A 24,127-nucleotide genomic window follows, 5' to 3' on the forward strand; every position below is an offset into this window, starting at 1 on the left:
GCTCCAGTGCCACTCTCTGCAGTTCAACCACTAGTAAGTTTCACAGCACAACAGTCACTCAGTAGCAGTGTTTCTCTTCCACTCTGTTCCCACACATTCTGAGTTACATAATATTTGAGAGTCAGAATAATTAAATCAGAAATTCGGTTTACTGGTCCAAAAAGACAGGCAAAACATTTCTCCTTGCAACTCCATCAAGGTGAGAAAGAGTATTTTGCAATTGCTCATTACTAATGAATTCATTACAACTTTTTACTACTTAAGCACATACACAATTCACTTTTTCCTGGGAAAGTTGCACGACACTTACAGAAAGGCAAGGAAAACTTTACACAGCCTTTGGGAAAGGTGAGTTATCTTTTAAAGACAATTCAAAGATCGGGCTCAAAATAATTTTATACAGAAAGAAAAACAAAACAACAAAAAGCAGAAACCCCAAACTCTTTAAAGAGCACTTGATGCCAACTGCTTTTATGAATGAAAATTAGAATTTCCAATATTACTAACATTCAGGCCAGTAGGGAGCTACTAAATGCTGTAGCACGTGAATATTTAAGTTCTTGTGTCAGGAAAGGCCATTTAAAAGATTTACAGGTCCCCACTACACTACATTAAGTCTCACCTGCTGCACAACTTCAGGAGGGAGTTCTGATTTCCACTGCTTAAGCTGTCGAGATGCAAAAGAATGCAGGGCATAAGAAATGGTGCCATATTCTATCCACAGGGAGAGGTTAGAGCTGTCGATCTCGAGGGCTCGCTTGAAGCAATTCAGGACAGGAGTAGAGTGCTTCCAGATGGGACCATCACTTTTCAGTTCGTTAGAGTTCAGCTTGTCCTGAATACGACTTGCTCGAGCCAGAGCCATGCCTGCCCATGAATCAAACCTAGGGAAGCAAGAAAATAAGGTATCAACAACCTCCTCACACGCGCTGCGCTGAACGGCAAAGCCATCACAGCCAGCAGCCATTCAGACGTTTCGAGTTGTTGGACTGAACTGTGAACAGCTTTTATCATCACAACTATTTCCAACGTAAATATCACAAAGAACAAATTCATACTGAGAAATTTCAATAATTAAGAAAGATTGCTTTCTGAAGTCAACATTCAGTAACCTGCCCTCCATTTCTTATATTACTGACAACTGTCACAATAGATCCCCTATCACATAACGTCAAATTAACATCTGAAGTTCATGGTTCTGGAATGTTTATTTTTTTCCACCATGATTCTAACACTGAAGGAATAAATCACAACATTCTCACAATTTTGCTTATTAATTTCTTGCTAATTTGAAAGCTCATTTTTGGGTCAACAGACCTCAACAGAGACATCCCTGAGGGGAATGGAAAGGGAACCATAATACAGACATCTTAAGAAACAGTATCTAAAATGACCAGGGCAAAAATAGCATGCTACCACACAAAGCATCTTATTCTGAACAACAAAAAGTCACAGAAAAAAGCCAAAATGCACTCCCATTTATTTGTGACATCTACAGAACTCCAGAGAAATGTGTTGGATTTTTTGTTTTGTAATTTATCAAGTTGCAAGCTAAAGTTCTAGCAATCTCCCAACCAGTTCCCAGACCAGAAGATTCAACACCATTAAACTATGTCTATTTCCCCTACAGACTTCACATGTAAAATTGCTCTGTGCCCTCACCTTCCCTCTTGCCTCTGTTACCTGACTGAACTTAGAAACAGTCCTCTTAAGTAATTTAAACTGGAGTTTTTGTCATTTAAATTGGTCTACAATGGGAACTGAAATGATAGCTGACATCCAATAGGCAAGCCCTAAGATTTAATCAATTTTTAACATGAAATTGCTTAATCTCGGTGGTATTTCAGTAAGTTTGATGCCACTAAGAAACAGATTTAGTTTAAACATCACCTAAGTACCATACTTAAGCATGGCAAATGAAAGAGGTCAACAGAGAGCAGGGTTGCTTGCTTTTAACTCCTGAAACAAAAACAAAGTTCTTTTTTATGCTTTCCTAATACTGAAATAAATGAAAAGAATGAATATCATGCAGCAGGATTCAACAATACCGACCTGTTTGGGCAAATGCAAATGTCATGCATGTAAAATTTGATGGCCTTGGACTGTTCTTTATTCTTGAAGTGGTAGTCTGCCAGCAGGTAATACAACTCAGTCACCACTGGTGGAGAATAGTCTGCACCATCTGGGAGAGATGGCGCCTGGAGATGATAAATTAATAATAAAGATTAATAAAATGTCCATATTAAATGAGCTGAACTTCTGCTTCTTCCTTACAGTGAAAGTAGTCTTTCCATCACATGAAGGTACTGAATATGAAAACAGTGAAAATATTCCACAGATTTACAGAGCACTTACATGTCACATGGACTCCATTCAACCAATATTAAATTTCAAGACCGGAAGCTTTGGAGGTGTCTGATTTCAATCAAATGCAATTATCTAAGGAAATCCAGTATTATTTAATAAATTGTTCCCTTAGCTATCTGAAAATCAACACCAAAATAACACTGCAGTAATTTAATCCTGTTTTTATAGCAGCTCATTATACCTTGCTGCACGTTCCTTCGATGTAGGCAGACACAGCATCCAGGCTCAGCATAGGTTTGTCTGTTCGAGGAACAATTGTAGCAGTCTTCTTTAGAAGGTTGGCCAAGTCAGCGGAAACGGTGCTGGTTTTGTAACTGTCAAATTCTGGAAGAGTTTTAGGCTTAAAATATTCAAACATGAACAAGGCATCTTCCCACGTGAGATCCACCTGAAGAGGGAGGAGAAGAGAGGGGAAAAATGATCTCAAATTCCAAAATCACTGTCTACTAACAGGGAGCATATATGACTTCTCCAGTTATCAAACACTAAGAGTTACTCTAGAAGGACTGAAATTGTGACTCCCCCGTGGCAGGAGGTTGGAACTAGATATCTTTAAGTTCCCTCCAGCCTAAACCATTCTATGATTCTACAATTAAACCTCCCTACAATTAAATCACTACTAATACCTGGTGCTCTCAAGTACATCATTGCTGCTTCACAATTAAAGGACTAACATTTATTTGCAACTCAGTGTATGCCACTGAAAAATAAAGTCACTCCACTTGTTTAGACAAACTATTATTTTTATTAATACAGTTCTCTCCTGTTAGACCAAGCTTTTTCCTTTTATTGTTCAACTTATTCCTTACAGTAAATTTTGCCTTTGTACATGAAGCTGTACTACTAAAAACTCCATTTTCTTTTTAACAACTTCAGCGAGAACGTTTTCAAACAGATGTCAAAATGTAACTTTTATTTCTAATTTTATGCTCACTTACGTTTGGTAACCATAAATTCATCTGGAGGTTTATAAGCAAAAAGCCAGTGTTTCAGGCGGAGGACTGATATCTCAATTTTTCTGTCCTTTCTTTAACATTATAACCCTTTTCATGTGGCACTCAGTAGTTTTTCTTCTCTCAAATTCAACTGAATCTCGCATATTTCTGATACACAGCTAATAGATATTCTCCATCATGGATTTCACAAAATAAGTTGTATTTTTAACAGTACCACTTTTCATTAACAGCAAGGTTGGCTGCTAAAGTTTTTCTTCTTATAAGCTGACATTTTCATTTTCCTCTCTACACTTCTCAACCTCAAACTTCTCCTTCTCTGTTGAAAACAGGAAAGGCATGGCTCAATAAAAATCAGTTTGTCAGTACTTTCAAAACAGCAAATTACTGTGAGACAACAGCAGCATTTCATTTCAAACACGACTCTTTGGAATCAAGTCTACTACTTTTTTTTTTTTAAAAGGAAAGTTTGTTTTCTACAATATGCAAGATAAGTTTTAGGAGGGGAGAGGAAAGTAAAAATCATAAATTTATATACACACACACATACACTATATATATATATATATATATACACATACATAATATAAAATCTTTTTTGTAAGTATCTTAAGGTACATTAACACCAAACAAGGCTGCATCTTCCAGCACCACAGAAAGTTTCACTGACATTAAGCAATACAGAACTTACCTGCTGCACTGAATGTTCTTCTAGATACCTTGCTTTGCTTTTTTTGCTAGGAAAACCATATAAACAATAAAAGCATTGCTCCAAAGCTGTTTCCAGCTCTTCTTTGTATGGGTGAGTATCTTCAGAAGTGGATGCTGCAAGTTCTTTTTCGAGTACCTGCACCTACAACAACACAAATATCAATGAAAATGTCATCTAAGATCTGAAGCTTGTATTAAGTTACCTGGTTGTCTGGAGTTATGCGCTAAAAACAGCCTAAGAAACCCGTTTCTCCCAAAACACAATCAAATATTCCCCGTATTTCTACAATCCACTCTCACACAAGTAATTTAAATGGCACTGTAACTGTGAGAAAAGTGCTTTCACTGTTCTCTACATTAATTCTTGAACGCTATTTTCAGTCAAGAAAACTAGTTATCAGTGTTTTAGACTTAGTTAAGATTGTTCAGTTTCCCATTACACATCATGTTGCTTTGGTGAATACGAACACTACAGTTTGTCAGTGCTGTGAATAAGCCAGGCTACCACAAGGAGAAGGCTCCAACGCGCAGACATCAGTGTCTTCTGCACGAAATTCTGCAGTCAAAAATTGAAAACGTAAGATGTTCCATCCATCTGCAACCCCTAGAAAAGATCTCACTACTTCCACAGTACTTCTAGAAGAGGTGTTTTGTATGGTTGGGTTGTTGATGTTTTTTGAGCCAAAACTCTGAGAAGTAAGGGTAGTGCATTAGAGCAAGGGTAATTCTTAGAAGATGCTTCAATGAGATTCTGAGCATCAGCAATCACCTTCAAGTCACAGCAGTCTCCTTATTTCCACTACTTTCCCTGTAAGGACTTGTGAGCAGCTTTTGAAATTTAAGACAGCGTAGATAAGTGGGAAGGAAGATGCAAAGCCCACAGGACAACGAAAGCCTGATGTTCCTGCTGCTGCAAACAAAATCACATCTAACACCCCTAACAGAATTATCATTTGAAGAGTGTTCAAAACAACCCCCTGCATTCTTGTGTGCCTTTTAGCAGTACCTCAGAATAATTTTTAGTAACAAAGGAATTAACTATGTATTAATGTATTTTCTTGCATATCTTCTTCACTATATGTAATAAAATGTTTTTCAGCACATCCAGAAGATGAATATCAGTCTATAAGACACATTTCTATTCAGCATTCTTGAAGCTGTCACTCCAAATAATTTGTTCCATTCCATTTTTTCCTTTCTTTATCATTCCAAAACATTGTTTCTGAAAGCTGAATATCTGTGCTAAATAATGCTATTTCATTCTTTAGTTTAAAAAGCGGGCAGCCCTTAGACTGAAAACTGAAGATCTCATTTAAGGTACTTGATGACATTAGCGAAGATCCAGTGGTAAATAAATTTGCAGCTCTCAATTATCTGTAGTTTGCCCAGGCTCACAGGGCATGGATCAGATGGACCAGGCTGTGGATACAGGCACACCGTACAGTTTAGATTTGGCCCTTTGGAGTACTGCAGCTGCACAGCACTTAGGGCAAACCTGAGTCTGGAAATAGGTTAGCTATGTGCATGAAGCACAGTGCCTGAGCTGAGAAGCCTGCTGGACCCAAAGGCAGATCCATGCACAGGCAGCTCAGGTATAACAGCATTATGCTCCTAATTCCAGGGAGACAGAGCAGAGAAGGCTGCAGAGATAAGCTAACAGCACCACACTGAACTGGCCTCAGCTCCAACACTGTTCATTAGCTCCAGCCCTGCCGGGGAGATCTCACTCTGCAGAACCCCTCAGGCTTTCCACACCACCCTTCCCAGCTGTCTAAATTACTGGCCTGGCCACGCTGCTGCTCAGACACAGAGGCAGATGGAGTCTGGCACTGAGCTGCAGTTAATAAGCTCCAGGGAGTGCCAAGAAGGGAAATGAAGAGATTCCCGAGTGGCTCAATGCAGAACTAATCACCATTTTGTTGTGGCTGAAGGTAATAAGCCTCAACGAAGTCGAGCTGAATCTGTAAAGTGCCACTGCAATATCCCTGTACAGCACTGCCCACTGAACACCACAGCACTGTATTATTTGGGTTCTGCCAACAGCCAGGGTAACCCAGGTTGCTGGTACTCTGGGCAGCAAAAAGCTGACTGCAATTCAATTTCTATGCCGAGGGAAAAATGAAATAGCAACATGTTTAGAAATATCCTACTTCAGCCACGGGGGATTTCTCAAGGAATTATCCTGAAAAGGTCAACAGAGAGCAGGTAACTCCTTTCATCTAATAATGCTACTGCCCAGACACACACTGCTGGAGCATATTAGATTTTATAACACACTCATCTGAACAACAGAGCAAAGAACAGCCTTGAGACACAGGGAGAAGGACTGAAGTAGCTCTTCATTATCATCTTTGTTCAATAGATCAGCTCTGTAAATATAAGCTGAAGTTACATTTAGCTCATAACATAAAAGCAACAGAAGTACTACCTGTTTCAGTCTGCAGTATAAACCCAAGGCAGGTACAATCAAAATACCCAAATTTAGCAACAGCAGAACAGTGACAAGCATCACAACTCCAGGACCAAATCCAGGTAACAGCACTGTGAGGGATCAGCAACATCCCAGATGCCTAACTGGGGACAGATCATGTCCTAGAAATGTTTAACAGTTTGGAAGAAATAAATAACTAAGTTTAACTGCAAAATTCAAATCTGAATTTTCATTTAAAGACTCTCTAAAATGCCAGATAATATTTATCTATAATGGAAACCACGCAACCTTTAAGTAACACTTGGCAAATTCTGATCTGTGAATTGAGCAGCTATACATCTAGTCTAAAACTTTTTTAGAATCACTAAGATGAAAGTGGAATCCCATTAGATTACATGTTTGCAGATGTAACACCACAGTTTTTTCAGTTTGTGAATGATGCACAGTGCTATCGGATTGCTTGTCATTCTTCCTTCTCCTCCAAATCCTAGGAGCAGAATAAAATAACAGTGCAAGAAGCAAAACAGGAGAAGTGGAAGATAGCAATTACTCTTCTCAGTGAGAAGACCAAAGAAGAATGGGCATTATGACAGGAAATAATCTGCTCAAGTTTATTCTCAGTTTTATACCAACACTCAAGAGTACATGCCTATTACTTGCCAGATTTTAGAGAATTAAATGGATAATTAACTTTTTTATTCTAACACCAAGGTACGCCGCCACTTTTCTTACTTGTGCTGTTCTTTGTTATTCTTTAACACAAAGTTCTCACAATTAAGACTTTTGAATATTACTTCGCTTACTGAACACAAGTGAGCATGATTCTTGACCTGCCTTTTTGTGAAGAAATCACACTGAAACATACTGCTACCAGGCTAAGTACTCAGTATAATCACTCCATGGTTCTCCAGGCATGGCAGACCATTTACTAGCTTCCATCTAAGATGTTTGTCTAGTACAAAGGTGGTTACCCAAAGCCAGCTCCTGTCTGACAAGAAGTGCTGTTTAGAAAGGAGAACAAAGGAAAGGGGAGTGCAAAAAGCAAACCTTCACTATTCAGACTTCGCTGACTCAAAGGCTGATCTGCTTTGCAGAAGAAAAGTGGACTCAGCAGCGCATTGTAACATGAAGACATTACCCATGCAATAATCTAATAAACTGTTTTGAGATGGCTGCTGCCCATATGAATTTCAGAGGGTTGGGTTTTCTTTTCCATACTGTACAATGCTAACACTTACATAGAACTTGAGAAGAGCACCATCTGAGTTGCAGCACCAGGATCTTCTTCCCAAATACTCATGAGCAGTGTTCAGCAGCATAAGTGAAGAAGGCAGCATAGGAGTATCAGGATTCACTAGAAGAAAGAAGTTGGCAAATATTTTAGCCGTACAGAACTGAGTTAACTTCACCCACTGCATCTGGTGCAAAAAAATAAAAGTTGCCTCTGGGAGAAGAATGTCATATTTGCATATCCATCTACTCCCTTCAGTCAGCAGATGAGATGTCAAACATAAGTAATTTTTATTTATATTCCACAGTAAGATGGAAAGAAGTTCAGCTCCAACACGTAGAAGTGAATTTTAAAAAATTACCTCCTTCTCCCTGGTTCTGCTGCTGCTGGCAGCAAAGGGATCGAAAAGCATCTTCTTCATGCTGGATGATCCTGTGTAGGATGATCCATGGAAGAACTGAGGAGACATACGGTTCTTTGGGTTCTTCCTGGACTGCCATGCTGCAGTCTATGATCTAAGAAAGAAACAGGAGTTACACACACAAAAAGATACAGATTAAGAGTCAGGAGTCAATTTTTAATGAACAACCTGAAGCTAATAATGCATTCTACCCTATAGGAATAATCCTCAATTAAGCTTCAGCTTCTCACAGTGAATAGGGATAAGAAGTCCTACAAGTAAGATCAGCTGGCACGGGAAAGGGTAGAATAGAATTCCCCAACCATTTTTCTCTTGCATAGCCATTTTCCAACCAGTTATCTCTCTGTTAATAACACATTCAGACTTTTCAAAGTGAATAAATGTACAGAAGAAAAGACAACAACTATAAAGCACAACAACTGGAAAAGACCACTCAGAATCATTAACAGACATGATACTGATAATTTAAGCAAGTAAGAATGACTGACCTGAACAAAGTTACAAAATGCACTCAGCCAGCTGAATAAGTCTTCACATTGTCACCATTGTCACCATTAATTGAGCATAAGAGTTTTGTTCCTTTGGTTATTTTACCACTGTTCTTTAATTCCTTCAGGCAGCTTTGTATTTGAAGGCACCTACTGCTCCTGATTCTAGAAAGGTGCACTTAGTGCCCCTCTAACACGCTGACTTGAAAATTAAAACAACAATGTTCCTCTTTCCCTCTGCACCAGCAAAACTGTAACTCAAAATGCCACTGTGAACAGGTCAGCCAGCTGTACTCATGTCTGAAGGCCAACACACAGCCACTCTTATCAAGGTTACCTGAATCAGGTTGGTTGTTAATCGAACGAGGCTTGGTGTCACAGAAGATTCTTTCAGGATGCTGTTGTCTGATGATAATGAACTATCTATTCCTATGAGCAGCTGTGTTACTGTAGCAACCCACTCTTCTTTAGCAGAGGCTGCCGTCATATTCATCATCTGCTGACTTGCTTCATTCAAGGCAACTTCTGAGCATTCAAAGCATTGCCTGTAATCTTGCAGCTTGAGCAAAGAGTCCTAGAGAATGTAAATATAAGGAACAAGGGTGTATTCTTAAAAAAAATAAACTGAATACAGCAGAAGGCAGCTGTACACATTATACAGGTAAGACAGTTTGTTACACTTAGTTGAATTAAGTTGAATTTAAACACCTTTACATGTGACATTAAAAGACAACAGGAGGTGTCCAGATCTTAGATGACAAATATACAGCAGAACATAAATTTCAAAAAATCATTACCGATTTTCTACTTGAATAAGAGAGGCATGAAACACACATTTCCAAGAATACGATACCTACAGGTTTAATAAATTCTGCCCATATGCAGCTTATATTCTTCTGCTACCACATAATTACTCCATAAATGTCAGAACAGCAACTGCAAGGCCAGTACTACAGCAACCCTTCTGCTTCTTTATACTCAAGTTCAGGTAAATGAGCTTGCAAAGAGGCTGTCAGATTTGGCTCATTCCAGCTAAAACAGCGTCAGTCTTTCTTGTGATTATTTCTCCCCCAAGCAGAAAACCTGACTGCTCTAACCACTGCTGAGGTGATCTGTACACATTTTCAGTATTATGTGGACTACAGATGCAGCTGTTATACTGGATCTATCTACCAACAGTTTGTCATTCATGCAGGACAGGTACACTACACCATGAAATCATTCATATGCTAGGTAGCTTTTTCAAAGTTTTGGGTTCAGAACGGCTGTAAATCACCAACAAACCTGTAGGAGAAGCAGCTGTGCCGGTCTCTCTGGTATGGATGTCACAAATTCCAGATGTTTGACTCTTCCACTAAAGCATAACGTGGGGCGGAGCAGATGCACCACTGCAGTATAATCCCCTGCCTCATACAGTCGCTGGATCTCTTCCAAAGACTGGCATCTCTCCAGAGATTTTAGGTTTTTATCAATCTGCAAATATCACACATGGCACAATCCAACCTCCATTTTGTCTTCACATACAAAAGTAGAGGCCTTTCACCTAATGTTTGAGCTATAAAGCTGTGCTAACTTTACAGCTACGTCCAGGAATGTAGACCAGGAAGAAAACTCTTACTATGTAACATTTCAGCTGTTCCACATGCTTTTAATTATCATACAGTATGGAACTGTTGTGTAATAATAAACTTTCTTGCCTCAAACCCCCAAATCACACCTCTGTGCAAGAATGTGTGCATCAGATGGACTTCAAAGTGAAGATGGCACAACTGCACAAATGCGTTGGAACAGCCACAGAAAGAATGGAAAATTAACATCCTTTTATTCAAATGTGTATGAAAATTACTAAGTGGAAAACACCAACTGCTGAAAAAGGAAACTCATGTAACCATCAGTGGAAGTTATGTTCACACAACAGAAAATAAAACAGTGGTTTAATAATCTACCACTGCACATGCAGTGCCTCTAATAGAAAAACCTTTCTATTCTGCATAAAAACAATCTCAAGTTGTACAAAACCAAGAGATCTGAAAGGTATCTTCTTGAAAAGGAGATGATGGCCATGACTTCATCATTAAACCATGAACCTGTTTCTTTACTCTTAGAAAAATTCTAGGTAAGCTTTCATCACAAAAAATCATTTCATAGATTGACCTTTAAGAATGAAAGGGGTGAAACAGGGAGAAACATTCCTGCAAACAAATTCTTACCTCTTCTAAAGAAACTATGGAATCAACATGCAGATTAGGTAATCGTATTATGATGCTGCTGTCATCACCAGCTTTACGCTGCATTGTCGTGGAGCTCTGCAGCATTTCAGTGCAAATATCATAGTTTTCAAGTGCCTGTTCCATGTCTCCCTACAGAAGTACAGCGAGGGGAAAAAACAGTAACAATTAGAGTTCTGTCTGCAGAATGGCTTTCCAAAGCACGTACGAAATGTTTAAATTCAGTGTAGGCATTGCCAATGTGATTATTGCACATGAAATCCACATCCAAATCCAAAAAACACAAATCCAAAAAAAGCAAACCAAAGCAAGCAAATCAAGTATATCTTATCAGTGACCTTTGTAATAGGTAAAACAAACCAGAGAAATCAAATTCAAGTGGAATTCTAAGGATTAATTTGGATTAATTAAAATCCCTTTCTTTTAAGAATACAAAAGAGTAATTAGTAGAAATAATTCTTCCATTCATACTGATCAAAACATTGAGTCAAGAAACATTCCTGTATTCCCCAAAGTGCGCGCATTTAACTGTTTAACTGATTTAATCCTCACACTTAAAATAAGCTGAGAATAACACGACTTGTAATTGCTGAGAAAAGTCTGGTTAAAACAAGAGTAGAACAAACCTGAAGCGCCAGAAAGCGAGCTTTCAGCCAATACACCCGAGTGACAAACTCCATCCAGCCCTCCTCAAATAAATCTCGCTGTGAGGACGCAAACGACAACTGCAGCAGGTCTCCCAAGAAATGAATTCCTGGCAAGTCAGAACCAAACTTCCCATTCACAGAGACAGCAGGGCAATTTCGTGGAGAAACTGTAAATCAATTATGTTTTATCATAAAGTTACCAGCATCCCGTGAGAAGAGCCCCACATACCAGTTATTTCCAAAGTACTGATCTGCTCGAAGCCAAATGACGCAGCAGTAATAAGCACCTTTCAGATGTGTGTACAGAGAAAGATATCAGCATATAGAGGAGACAGCTCCAAAAAAATCCAGTGAATTCCTGGAACAGTTTCTTAATTTACCTACAGTATTTTTAGAAGAGAGAAAGAAGCACCTGACTCTCACCTGTAGAGTTCTTCCCTTTTGCCAGCAGCCACTGATCTAATTGCAGCTCCATGCAGGAAAGGCTCATCAACATCATATCCTGCAGAAAAAGAGTGAAGTTGGAAAAAAAGAAGGAAAAAAGGAGAGAGAGAGAGAGAAATTAAAAATAGTCATCATTTCCATGACACTGAATACGCATTCTAGTCTTACTGGTTTATTAACGCTTGATGAAGCGTTCAGGAGCAGACTGGAAAGCACCACGGGTGTCTGTCAGGTGGTTTTGTGCAGTGAAGAATATGCTATTTTCTGATTACATTCATAGGAAGAAGGGCTACAAATCCATCTGTAAAATCCATGAGCTTATGAAAATTGTTAAAGGTCCGACAGTGCATGGTACCAGAGGAGCTCGCTGCAGTCTCAAAACCCCCAAATTCATTACATTTATTACAATTTACAGATCAAATTTGAAATAAGCTCAGGGATTAAAGGGAAAAGACAAGCACAAGGACAGTGATTTTAATGGTATAATTACAAAGTAGTGACCTTCTAAATTTTACACAACAAGAAGTTATAAGACATAATTCAATTTGTTAAAAAGGGATGTACATATGAAAATACACAGATACACAATAGCACATAACTAGATGTATAAAATGTTGACATCTGATACACAACAACACTGTGTGTGTTTAACTAAAAACAACAGAGCACAGTGTTCAGAATTTGTTTTTTCATTTGCAACTAAGTAGAAACACTACTGATACAACCAAAAATACACTACCTTGATATGCTGGTTACTTGAATCCCTCAGCAATGGATTGGGAAGGCTCGTACTGTGCTTTCTCCAGCTAGTATAGATACTAAGCACAACCTCAGACAAGCCAGGAGGCCACTTCACCAGGAACTTCTGGCTGATGACCTTCAGATATCTCATCATCAGCTCCAAGATGCCACCATTGTTCAGGTTATCCAGCAAGAATTCATGAACATCCTGCTTCTCTAGAAAGCAGATAAAAGCAAAGCTATGCATAACTAAGCTGTGACTTAAAATGTATTAGTTCTGATAGTGTTTTATGCACTAAACTCACAAAAGGGCCACAGTATCATCCTGTGCTACAGAGGCAGAATTAAGTTATTGGGCTCTAATGTGTTAAAAGGGCAATTCCATGCAACACAGTGCTTGCATACAGCAATTAACCAGTCCCCAGGACTTCAAAATCACATTACTAATTGGGATAAAAGTATAATTTTATTATGAATATATTCATTTCACATTTGTATCTTTCTTCTATATACAAGACATGGAAATACAGAAAAGCATACAAGACAGAATAACCAACAGTTATTACAAATGTTTACCAGATTCCATGAATGTTGTAGAATCAAATGACATTCTATGAGGTCCAACATGTTGGAAATTTTCTTCTTTGATCTCTGACTGCACCTCATAGTTATTGAAAGGGTCCTCCTCCTCCTCTGGATCTAATTTTCTTAATCTGTGTTGAAAGGGGGACAAAAACACTGTACCAACAAAATCCTCATTCCTTCCTTCACTATGAAGTTAAATCTAAGCATGGCATGTTGTACACAGCTTAGCAGTGAAAGCACAGCAACTGAAGCACGCTCACAGATAAAGTACTTGCAAGTTCTGTCGAAACCAAGACTGCCCTGTTTGTTGATCTGCACAATCTGACATCTGCACTGTCTTCTGTCTCACCTTACCAGAAGATTTCTCATTTTTAAATCAGTTTTCAATAGCTTCCATTAAAAACAGTTTTATTACATGTATGAGATTGAAGGAGGTGTGTCCTTCAAAAAATAATGTGGGAATAGCAATTTTAAGGTGCTGTACCTGGAAGGAAGGAATTTCACCAACAGCTCTTGAAAGTCAACCTTCTCTTCTTTCTTACACTTGGTGTTCCGGACTCTGGCAGATCTCCTTTTTGCTGTTTCACCATTGTCTTCTGTAATTCTTCTTCGCTTCACCCCTTTCTTGGATTTATCTCCTGCAGACATATCACCTGAAAACAGAATTTCAAAAAAGAAAAAGATACTGACGTGTTAAACCATCAAACAAAAAGTGGGAAGTCTTTTTAGGAAAATAATAAATATTAATAAAGATAAATACAAAGATGATTTGTGTCTGCAACCATCTTACTCTAATGAAATACTGAAAATCGATCATTTTCCTTTCAAACATATCAACATCTTAAAAACACAACCAAATACAAACTGGCTGTAAACTTGCATTAAAAAAGCTGCTCTGAAGCAAGTAGACTTGCTGAAAATTCTGCAGTTGGAAAAATATATTTGATCTTAAACTGAAGTACCTTGCTCACCTACAGCAGCTCCTGGCTCCAATGAATTCTGACTGTGGCTTGGAAAACTGGGTGTCACAGGAGTATAAGCTAACACAGGTTCTGGCATTGTCACCACCGCAGCGGTGCTGACAGGAGTTGGCTGAATGACACTGACAGGAGTTGAGGTGGGAGAAAGAACCAAATGCTGACCGGGGTCTCTGTACTCTGAAAGATCAATTCTCTTTCCCAGACTGGGCCGAGGAGGATCACATGTTGTGAGGTGGTGATACATGGCAAGTAAAGCTTCTCCTAAACACTTCCATCTGCACATGGAAACACAACACTATGAAAATCAACCCTTTATGCCTTAATACAGAGGTACTTAACTTTAAATATCCTTATAATTTGCTGTAAATAAAGAACTGCAGTATGTTTAAAAGTTTCCATTATATCAACAGTAAAAAACGTCTAAAATCCAAAACCTACTTTGAAGTTCACAAACTAGTCTAGAACAAAAAATCCAATTATACAGCTGGAATGGCTACCAACTCATTTAACATCAGTCTGAAATGTTAAATCAAAGACTGAAAATTGACACATTTACAATAAAATCATAAACAGACCAAACAAAAAATGAAAATATAAAAGCATTTGGACAAAAAACAAACCTAAACAACACAGCTGCCAGCATAAGTAGCTTCAGATAAACGTGTTACAAACAGAAAATAGACATACGTGAAGAAGGGAATTGGCTGGATCAGCTTGAGGTCCGGCTCTCTCTCTTGCACCAGCAAAGCCTGTCTTTTCTTACGTAGCTCCAGTGCTTCATCTATGATTCTTCCCGTTTCAGCTGCACTCACATTTACGTTATGGATAGACATGTCACTAGAAAGTATTAAGAAACAAAGACAAAGGTTTGTTTGCTTTTTTAAGGTCATGATTTACATTTTTCTGCAGTGTAATATGAAGTGTTAAAACAAGCATCCAAATAACCCAGTTTTGCAAACTTTACAGCACACTTACAGAAGTGTTTCACCACCAAAAATAATTGCTCACTTAAAAATTGAACGATAAATGGAGATCGTCCTACTCTGTTTTTCAAACAGTGAGGAATGAAAGGAAAACAGAAGGTGCTGTTTTCTTTCTTGAAGAGAGATCGATTAAAACAAACAAACAAACAAACAAACAACTCGAAGTGCAAGATTACAAAAGAGAGTTGACACTCCAAATGCAGTATAGGCTACAAGATAACATTCACCATTTGAGGAACATCCTTAAGGAATCTTTCCGGAGGAGAGGCTGCTCCTCAAAGATCTTCTCTTTCAGAACCAATCCTTTGCTGTAGAGACAATCCTTCTCCAAGGCTTTGCAGATAAAGTACAAACATGCTGACAGAGAAATACAATTTGAATGGTCAATCACTACTCTCACCACGCACTACTTTCATATTATTAAGTGTCTTAATTTCAGATTCCACTGCTGCAACGGACAACGAATCCCAGCGGGTTTTGCTCATATGGGCAATCACATCAATAAAATTAGGATCATTACAGCGGGCAAACCGATGGGACTCAACAGACTCAACATTTCTGCCATCTTATAACTTTTCTCCTAAACACCATTTGAATCAGTTAATTCACTGGACATTACTCAAAGGTAAAACGCTTAAATATTTTAACATCAAAAGCAGAGACCCAACATCAATATGCAGATCGATTCATAGTTCTGGATAAAGACTGCACTGGGCAATTATTTTTAGAGTAATTAGAACAGATACAAATAATCAAAAATTCATCACGAAGTAAAAATCTCCATCACACCCTAATCTACCATCATCTCATTATTTTTTAATATGAAATTACACATTTATTGAGTTTTTTCTTTAAAGGTCTACTACTGTACTTACTTGGGTAGTCACTGAGTGTGTACAAGATAGTGATAAGGTTATCTAAACAAGGCCAGTGGTCAGGGTTACACCTGAGACCTTCTTCAAAAGCATGACGAGCCAAAGGCAGGCGGATGAGTTTTATTGCCACACGACCAATTTTATACCACAGGTTGACATCAGTAGAGTCTAGCATTACAGCCTGGAAAGCAAAACAATGTTGTTCACATTTCAGACATGCATATCTGCTTGTTTACAGAGATTACGGCTGCTTTAATTTTTAAGTGAGACACAAGTGGCTTAGGGACTGAATGGTGGCCATAAAACATCAGAAAGCACACAGCACCCAGACACACACACACAAAGGTTTGCTGAAAAGTGAACAGCTGTATTTCAGCAAATTGATGCAAACATTGAGGCTCCAGTATTTTCTTTCAGCTGTGCTGTACCTCCAAATAAAACTCCATGGCTGTCTCCAGGTCATCCCGTTGTGCTGCCAGTTGTGCTAGGTTTTTATAGGTGGAATATTTTAACATCAAGCCTGGATGCTTCAGCCCTTCTTTCTCATCACCAGAAAGAACTGCCTGGAAATAGTAATATAAACACAACATGAGAATTAGGAATTAGTTAAAAAAAAAAAAAAAAAGCAGCAAACAACTTGCCAACTGATAACAGTGACATTTTGAATTAGCCAGTAAGACACAAAGTAATACCAATGTAATAAAAAGTTTCTGGAGTTTCATCCCCCAAGCAACACTGACCTCTCGCAGAAGACGGATCTCCAGCAGCTCATGGTAAGCTTTGGCAGACTCTTCAAAGCGGTCGTGCTTCTGAAGGTCCAAAGCTTTGTGGTACAAAGCAAAAGCTTCTGCTTCCTGTAGTGTGAACATTCAAAAGATAAGACAGTAACACAACTTTCTTAACAACAAAACAACACAGATGACCGAAAGATAACAAAAGAGGACAAAATTCCTATAAATCACATCTATTAGGAGAATTCTGGATTTACTTACTTGTGCTTCCTTTGTCTGTGTCTTGTGACTTTTGAAGGTACCTTCATAGTCATCCTCAATTGTGGAGCTCGCATTCAGTGCAGCGATTCGAATCTAGAATGGCAATTGAGATGGCACAAGAGCTGTTACCTTCATACAGAGTCACAGAATGGCCCGGGTTGGAAGGGACCTCAAGGATCACGAATCTCCAACCCCCAGCCACATGCAGGACCACCAACCTCCCCTTTTCATACCAGACCAGGCTGCCCAAGGCCCCATCCAATCTGGCCTTGAACAGCTCCAGGGATGGGGCATCCACAGCCTCTCTGGGCAGCTGTTCCAGTACATTTCAGTTTATCTTGCAAACTGGATGTTTTTTATTTTAACTTTACTTGGCAAATGTGTGAATTGCATATTTCCATATTGTGAAGGTTCTACTTAATCTTAGAAGAGCCGCTGTGAATTTAGGTATCATTAACTGCTAATAAAAATATGGCAAAGCAGTTTTTTTCCTCCCAAGTCAGCTAATACAACAGTGAGGACTCCAAGCATCTTGCAAGCAATAGTTCCTCTAGAATGTGCACGTGCAATATGGTTGGTTTTCTCAAAATTTACTTAAGTCTACCAATAGCTGCTCTAGTACCACTTCAAAGCCAACATTCTGATGGTGCCAATTTATTCTTAGTCCTAAGAAGAGGGGAAATTTTTAATTCTATTCTACCAAAACATCTCAAACACTGTAAATCCTTACCATGTTCATAAATATTCACTGTCCTTCTCCAGGTTTAGGAGGGTGGGCTAAATGCAAACAGGCCTGGAAAGCAAACAGGATTAGAACATTTATTCTGACCATAAGAAAAGCATTCAGAAAACAAATATTTAATACTTTAATCAAATACCAATAAATTGTCTTACATCATCGTTACTGCCACGAGACAAGTTGGCTTACCACAGAGGAATGATATTAGAGCGAATATTTACTACCAGCTAAATCAGACTGATAAATGCACAGCAAGTAAGCATTTTTCTCTTTATGTCACTTACTGAACATTATTTAAAAAAAAGAAATCACATCTCTTTCAAGACAGGGAGTCCTTGTTTATTTTGCATATGGAAATAACATATAAACATATGAAGAAATATCACCATATCTTTTTCGTAAAATATCAAATACCAGAGGTACTGGCAGAAAGTGCAGAGACTTCTGACATCTAAATAAACAAAGCCGTATGACCCCAACTCAATTAGATATTTAAAGTGAATGTTTTTAAAGTTCAACTTACAAACACGCCTATTCCATAAATGTGCTCAAGGCTTTTGCTGAATCCACATGGTCTCCTTCAAGGCTGTACAGGAAGTCAACAGGAGAGAGACTGTTAGCAGCAATTTACTTCCGTGGCTGCAGTGCCAAAGAGACTGCAAGCATAGAAAAAGCAGGGGAAACTTTAGCTCTGCTCTTTACTCAAGCACGAATCTTGGAACAGATATGGATAGATGGATCTAAGTTAATGTTGTAATAACTTGGGATTAAGTTTGTAATTGTACAAAATACCAGAATAAAACAACAACATCAGATAGGTGTAGTTATTACATGTGCGCACATCATCAAACGGTAAAAACATCCATTAAAGCCTCCTGACTTCAAAAACCACACCTCCCTTTTCCCTTAGTAGGCTGCAACGTGAGATGGCAGCTCCTGTGCGGATCGTCTGTGACATCTATTGTGTGATTCCCTACTTCAGAACCAGAAACAAAGGGTGTGGTTTGGGCTTCCCCGGCTTTTTTTTTTTCTCCTTGTTGCTATACTTGGAATCATACGCTGCAAACATACGCGCTTTTTTTTTTTTTTTTTTAGAAACACTTGGGGTTTGGTGCTTTAAATATTTAAATTTTCTTTCTTTTTTTTTTTTAAATACCGTTTTCACCGTATTTCAGCGAAATTGGTTTTTACCAAAATGCGGTAACAAAAAGGAGCGGGGACACCCCCTAGCTGCTTGCCAGGATGCCGGGAGCTGGCCGGGGCCGGGCGGGAGCCCACGTCTGCCTGACAACGGCCTCACAGAAGGGCGGGAGAGGCCGCGCCGCGCCAGGCTCACACCGCCCTCACGGCGGGCTGGGCAGGGCCACACTGCGGCCCCTCCGCGGGGCCGCAGCGGACACAACACTCACCTGGCGGGGCCGCCCCCGGGCTGCCGGCACAGCAGGGCACAGCACAAGGCTCCCGGAGAAGCGGGCTCCCTCAGGCGACAAGCGGTTCCCCGGAGACGCGGCCCCACCGGCGGTCTCCACGGCAACCTCCCTCAGGGCCCCGGAGCCCGTCGTCAATAAGGCGGCTTCTCATTGGCTGGACAGGTTTTCCTCAGACAACCAATGGGAAAGCGGGGAGGGGCGGGGCTGAGGAGCCTCAAGGCGGGAAAGTGCTGATGCGTCGTGAGTCGCGCTACCTGCAGGGCGCAGCCAGAGCCAGCGCAGGGGCTTGGAAATTAGTCTAAAATGCAAGCGGGTTGTTGGTATTCCAGGCAGATCCTAGCACTATAAAGAATAATTCTCCTAGTCTTGAAAGCATGAACTTTGTGAGAGAAAATGGTCGCTCGGAGCTCAGAACAGGGCTGTCTGTCAGTGACATAGGATGCTGCAGCACGGCATTGTGCTTACAGATCCCGAAGGAGATCGTGGCTTTGTAATAGTTCTCTGACAGCAGTGCCCTTTCGTTTGCTCGGCGTTCCACCAGTCCTCAGCCTTGTGTAAATACACAGAGAGGTGGTTCTCATTTCAAAACTAGGCAGTGGTTACTCAGGCCTCATATTCAGGTCATTACCTTTGAGTATGTAAACACACTGACACAGTGCTCTGGAACAAACCAGCAGGGAGCAGACCCCATGCCATGGAAGCAGAACCATATGCATATAGAATGCAGGCAAAGAGGACTTTGTATAGTAATTTGGGGGGGGGGGGAGGGAGGAGGGTAAAGGTAACACATCTCTTTGATTCCAACTACCAAACATAAAGCCAACAAAAATGTGAGAAAATGTTATAAGCTCTAAAATAATTGCACTAACCGAATCTGAAATTAGTTCGGCAGCAGCCAATACTGAGGAAAAGAACCAAAGCTGGGGCACAGGTCAGAAACAGGTTTCTGTAGTGGAAATAAAGACTGCTGCCCTTTCATGGCACAGAGGTGCCCTTAGGAAAGGAGCAGCTCGCACAGCAGGATTAAAGGTACATTACCTTCTGCATGTCAGAGATTTCAATCAAGTAGGTCAAGCACCTTTGTATCTCCCTGGCAAAACCAGGGCTGTCTGCCTTCTTCCCCACAACAAAATACATTGCAGTTACATGTGTATCTCATGCTTAGTTCACCAGTTTATTTCCTATTTCAAAAGCACTCAGTTGGAGATCTGAGAAAAGGCAGGGATCCATGCAGGCAGCATCTCTGTCTCCAAGCACTAAGCTAAGAAAAAAAGCCAACAAACTGACACTCATCAAAACAGGTTTTGATACATTTTATTAATCAGACAGCACGGCTCCCCCTGAGGGGGAATTTTGCAAACACAGAAGATCCTTATGCTGCGTAAGGAATAACCAAATTCAAGTGATAATTAGAAGGGGTATTTTCAACTAGCTTGAGCTCAAGACATAAACAAACAAAAATCGAATCAAGATTATGAAGGAATGGAGACTCTTCAGCCTTGTGTTTAATGGTCTCTACCTCTCAAGGGCATGCAATTAGGTCCTCTTTGCTTCTGTGCCTGGCACCTGACAAAGTCCCAGAGTGGAGGGAATGGCAGTACGAGTTCTCATGTGGAAGGCTGAAATAACATTACTGTGCTTTTGTTTTACTGAAATACCACGTACATTCCAGTTATAAAGTGATGGAGCACATAGGTCCTAAAATCCAAAACACTTCAGAGTGAAAGTGCAACAGCAACAGAAGTTTTAAGGTTCTGAGAGCAATAGGCAGAATGCTGCCTGTGTGCTCAGTCACTTGTGGGCAACTACAGCAGCCCCTCTGCATAGTGCAGGCAGATGAAAAATCAGCAATGGGGCACAGTGAGATGTCTGTCCCTTTCCAAAACTCCCTGTAAGAGTGAAGAAATGCAACCTATTTTGAACGCCAGGGTTAACAGCAGGGATTAAAGGCAGCAGAGGCAGAATTTTCACAACATTTTCCTGTGGCACAGTGCAACTCTTCACTAGCAGCTCCATCCTCTACACACAGCCACCGACACACAAATAGCCAGCCACAAAGATTCCATGGGCAAACAGAACTTTGTGGGAGCAGCCACCTGCAACTGGCAATGGTAGAGCACAGAGCACAAAATCAGACACGAGCCTTACATAAACAATGAAATTAATGCACAAGCTTGTCTCCAACAATCACCTCTTTCCAGGAAGGGCTTTTTGGGAGCCTGAAAACAGAATAATTTAAGGAATACTTCCAGTTCTCCTCAGCCAGCCTAGGAGCCACCTCTTGCCACATAGAAACAGAAGGGAGGATCTTTCTGCACGACAAAACACGAGGTAATCTGGATAAACTGGAGGACCTCTGCAATTCTCAGTAAAGCCAAATAAATTCTGGACTTCTGCAAGAAAAGCTTTGTCTCAGCCTGTTAAGCATGGCCATCTCCAGATTGCTAATGGCTGAGGCACCTGCAGAGCCCTTTGTGCTACATGAAAGGCTTCAGACAAGGACTTTGAACTACTTTGCTGGTAACAGTACAGCTGAATGCCCCACTCTTATTATGCACAGTGTCCAAAAGCAGAAGAGAATCACATAGGTGAAGGTGCAGAACTATTAGAGCTGATTTAAGAGGAAACAAGGTAGATGGAGCAGGCCATCTCTGGGTTTCTTCATCGCTGCTTTGTTCCAAACGGCCGCTCGAGGGGTCACAGGAAAGTCATGACTGTTCTGTTCTTGCCAATCTGCCAGGGCTCCAGCGGGAAAAAGCGAATCATGATCCTTATTGGGTACAAGAGCAAAAGAAAAATATTATTTTAGAATTAATTATAATCCCTTCCCAGTTTGCAACCAACTAGAAAATCTTCCCTAAGCTCTGGCTGGCTCACACAGCGGTGTTAATTGAACAGAAGCACAGACAAGCCGTGTGTGGGCAGGTGGCAGAGCTCATCTGCACAAACCCAAAGCAGAATGAACTGCAGCACTGCCCGCAGAGAGACTCCAGCAGTACCCAGGTAGCTCATCGCCCAGGCAGGTACTTGTCCTGCCAGCAGCCCGGGGCAGCGAACGTCCCTACCAGCAGACAGGGGGCAGAAGGGACACGTCTTACCTTCAGGAAGGCCCATTTGCACCGGGTTTGCAGCGATGATCCCAGCCGGAGTCACTGACATCCAGAGAACAGCGATCCCCACGCCGCTCGCTGAGCGGCCCAGCCGTGTTTTAAGCCGGAGCCGCCCCGGACTCGGCCCCCCGGAGCCCTTCGCGTCGGCAGCCAAGCTTTGGTACCCACACCGCCCCCCAGCGGCCGCCCGCAGCCGAACCGGACCGCACTCACCGCTCGGGGCCGAGGCCCAGCTCCGCCGTCAGGAAGTCGAAGAAGCGGGCGCTGTGCCCCTGGTTCTGCTGCGCCGAGCCCAACACGCCGATGGCGGAGACGAGCAGCTGTGCGCAGGGCTCGGCCGAGCCCGACAGCACCATGGGCATCCCGCTGCGCACCGTCACGTGCACCCGCTGCCGGAACACGCGCGGTCACATCGCGGCTTTCCCGGAGCCCCCCGCCCGCCGTCCCCGGCCCCGCGCTCACCTCGGCGGGTTTGCCCAGGATGGTGGCTGCGGCTTCGCACAGCTTCGTGGGCAGCCCCGGCGGCAGCCGCTCGGCCGGCAGGCTGGTCTCCAGCTCCACGAACGGCATGGCCGCCTCCTGCCCGCAGCAGTGCCCCGCTGCCCGGTGTCTCCTCCCGCTTTGCCCGGCGCCTCCTCCCGCTCCGCCCGGCCCCGCTCCGGGCCTCCTCTCCTGCCCTTCGGGCTCAGTGCGAACCGCGGTCAGGCATGGGGCTTTTCTATTCTGCCCCCGGCGCATCAGCTGCATGTGGGGATTTTGGGGCAGGAAAAGTCTACCACGGGAAGGGAGATGATTTTGTAGAACAGCTGCTCCTCTGCTAGAAATTAAAGGCAAGCAAGGAGGCTTACTGTTGTGTCCCACATGAATTTCTTTACTATGAGGTGCTGGAACAGGCTGCCCAAAGAGGTTGTGGATGCCCTGTCTCTACAGGTGTTCAAGGCCAGATACGATGGGGCCCTGGGCAGCCTGGTCTATGATTAAATGGGGAAGTTGGTGGCCGTGCATGCGGCAGGAGCGTTGGAGATTCATGATCCTTGAGGTCCCTTCCAACCTTGGCCATTCTGTGATTCTTTGTAATGATTTCTGCCCCAGCTTCTGCAGCTGTGTTTGGGTGCCAAAGCTGGCAGGAGTGCTGCAGGCACTGGCTCACAGCTGCAGTCTCCTGTGTGGATCAGGTTTCTCGGAAGCTGAGCTCCTCTGTGGGGACTTGTGCTGATTTACAGCAAAAGGCATTGGGAACTAGCTAGACGAGTAAGTCATCTCGCTTAAGGTAAAGCACTGCTGTGAAGACCGGCCTTGTATAACATGATTTTCTTGTTTTCCACAGTTACCAATAGACTAATGAAAACGGATGGAGCTGCTGGCTTTGCTGGGGGAATTGTTTGGCCTTCACTGTTGCCAGGGAGGACAATACTGGCAGGAGGAGCAGCACATGTAAGCCGGCCAGCAGTCAGGCTGCAGATTTCTAGGAGAGTGATTGTGAAGTGAGACAGATCTGGCAGGGGATGGCCATGTGCTGTGCAGAAGCACTGCCTATGTGGTGTTTTTTTGCATGGTATTTACTTTTCTATAATAACTGCGTTTTCTACAAGGGATGGGGAAACCTTATTGCTACATGGCAGGGATACAGCAGGGAAGATTTTAGGACTTGCCCACTGAGAAGCCCAGGAGATTGTACTGAGCTCTCTTCATCAGTGAATGATGAGAACGGAGTTTGTTGCTGAAAAACAAAGGCCCTGAGAGGACTCAGCCACCCTGCAAACCCCAGCCA

General features: G+C 41.6%; 2 protein-coding genes across 7 annotated transcripts in view; both read right to left on the minus strand.

Annotated features, from left to right (window-relative positions):
- CABIN1 (calcineurin binding protein 1) overlaps positions 1–19,381 on the minus strand; it is a 92,931-nt gene extending 73,550 nt beyond the window's left edge. For 2 of the 6 annotated variants that reach the window (XM_052689438.1, XM_052689436.1), the window contains exons 1-24: positions 19,226–19,379; positions 18,340–18,402; positions 17,808–17,870; positions 17,078–17,170; positions 16,826–16,939; positions 16,514–16,648; positions 16,086–16,266; positions 15,438–15,567; positions 14,915–15,064; positions 14,219–14,502; positions 13,732–13,900; positions 13,239–13,375; positions 12,661–12,878; positions 11,901–11,979; positions 11,457–11,644; positions 10,813–10,962; positions 9,887–10,075; positions 8,940–9,176; positions 8,055–8,208; positions 7,701–7,816; positions 4,012–4,173; positions 2,549–2,755; positions 2,053–2,198; positions 623–884 (exon numbers count right to left, since the gene is read on the minus strand). In XM_052689438.1, the coding sequence (XP_052545398.1) occupies positions 623–884; positions 2,053–2,198; positions 2,549–2,755; positions 4,012–4,173; positions 7,701–7,816; positions 8,055–8,208; positions 8,940–9,176; positions 9,887–10,075; positions 10,813–10,962; positions 11,457–11,644; positions 11,901–11,979; positions 12,661–12,878; positions 13,239–13,375; positions 13,732–13,900; positions 14,219–14,502; positions 14,915–15,064; positions 15,438–15,567; positions 16,086–16,266; positions 16,514–16,648; positions 16,826–16,939; positions 17,078–17,170; positions 17,808–17,816 (3,510 nt within the window). In that variant the 5' untranslated portion in view covers positions 17,817–17,870; positions 18,340–18,402; positions 19,226–19,379. Of the gene's footprint in view, positions 1–622; positions 885–2,052; positions 2,199–2,548; positions 2,756–4,011; positions 4,174–7,700; positions 7,817–8,054; positions 8,209–8,939; positions 9,177–9,886; positions 10,076–10,812; positions 10,963–11,456; positions 11,645–11,900; positions 11,980–12,660; positions 12,879–13,238; positions 13,376–13,731; positions 13,901–14,209; positions 14,503–14,914; positions 15,065–15,437; positions 15,568–16,085; positions 16,267–16,513; positions 16,649–16,825; positions 16,940–17,077; positions 17,171–17,807; positions 17,871–18,339; positions 18,473–19,225 lie in introns of all 6 variants that reach the window. The other 4 variants (XM_052689437.1, XM_052689434.1, XM_052689439.1 and 1 more) reach the window with 3 other exon arrangements.
- Positions 19,382–20,544: 1,163 nt separating this feature from the next.
- On the minus strand, positions 20,545–22,989 carry DDT (D-dopachrome tautomerase). The gene is made up of 3 exons (XM_052689381.1): positions 22,819–22,989; positions 22,570–22,745; positions 20,545–22,016 (listed from the first exon to the last, which is right to left on the minus strand). Exons 1-3 carry the CDS (start codon positions 22,924–22,926, stop codon positions 21,944–21,946), a joined length of 357 nt encoding a protein of 118 aa, XP_052545341.1. The 5' UTR covers positions 22,927–22,989; the 3' UTR covers positions 20,545–21,943.
- Positions 22,990–24,127: the final 1,138 nt, after the last annotated feature.

Source organism: Tympanuchus pallidicinctus, unplaced genomic scaffold (assembly GCF_026119805.1).
Source record: "Tympanuchus pallidicinctus isolate F22 unplaced genomic scaffold, pur_lepc_1.0 scaffold25, whole genome shotgun sequence".
NCBI classification, from domain to species: Eukaryota; Metazoa; Chordata; class Aves; order Galliformes; family Phasianidae; genus Tympanuchus; species Tympanuchus pallidicinctus.

What these genes read in the sequence shown, in the direction of transcription:
- DDT (XM_052689381.1), bottom strand. Translation starts at nt 22,926, where the DNA reads ATGCCGTTCGTGGAGCTGGAGACCAGCCTGCCGGCCGAGCGGCTGCCG. An exon ending in TCCTGGGCAAACCCGCCGAG is followed by an intron (nt 22,746 to 22,818) that starts GTGAGCGCGGGG and finishes GTGTTCCGGCAG; the next exon opens with CGGGTGCACGTGACGGTGCG. An exon ending in CTGGGCCTCGGCCCCGAGCG is followed by an intron (nt 22,017 to 22,569) that starts GTGAGTGCGGTC and finishes GTACCCAATAAG; the next exon opens with GATCATGATTCGCTTTTTCC.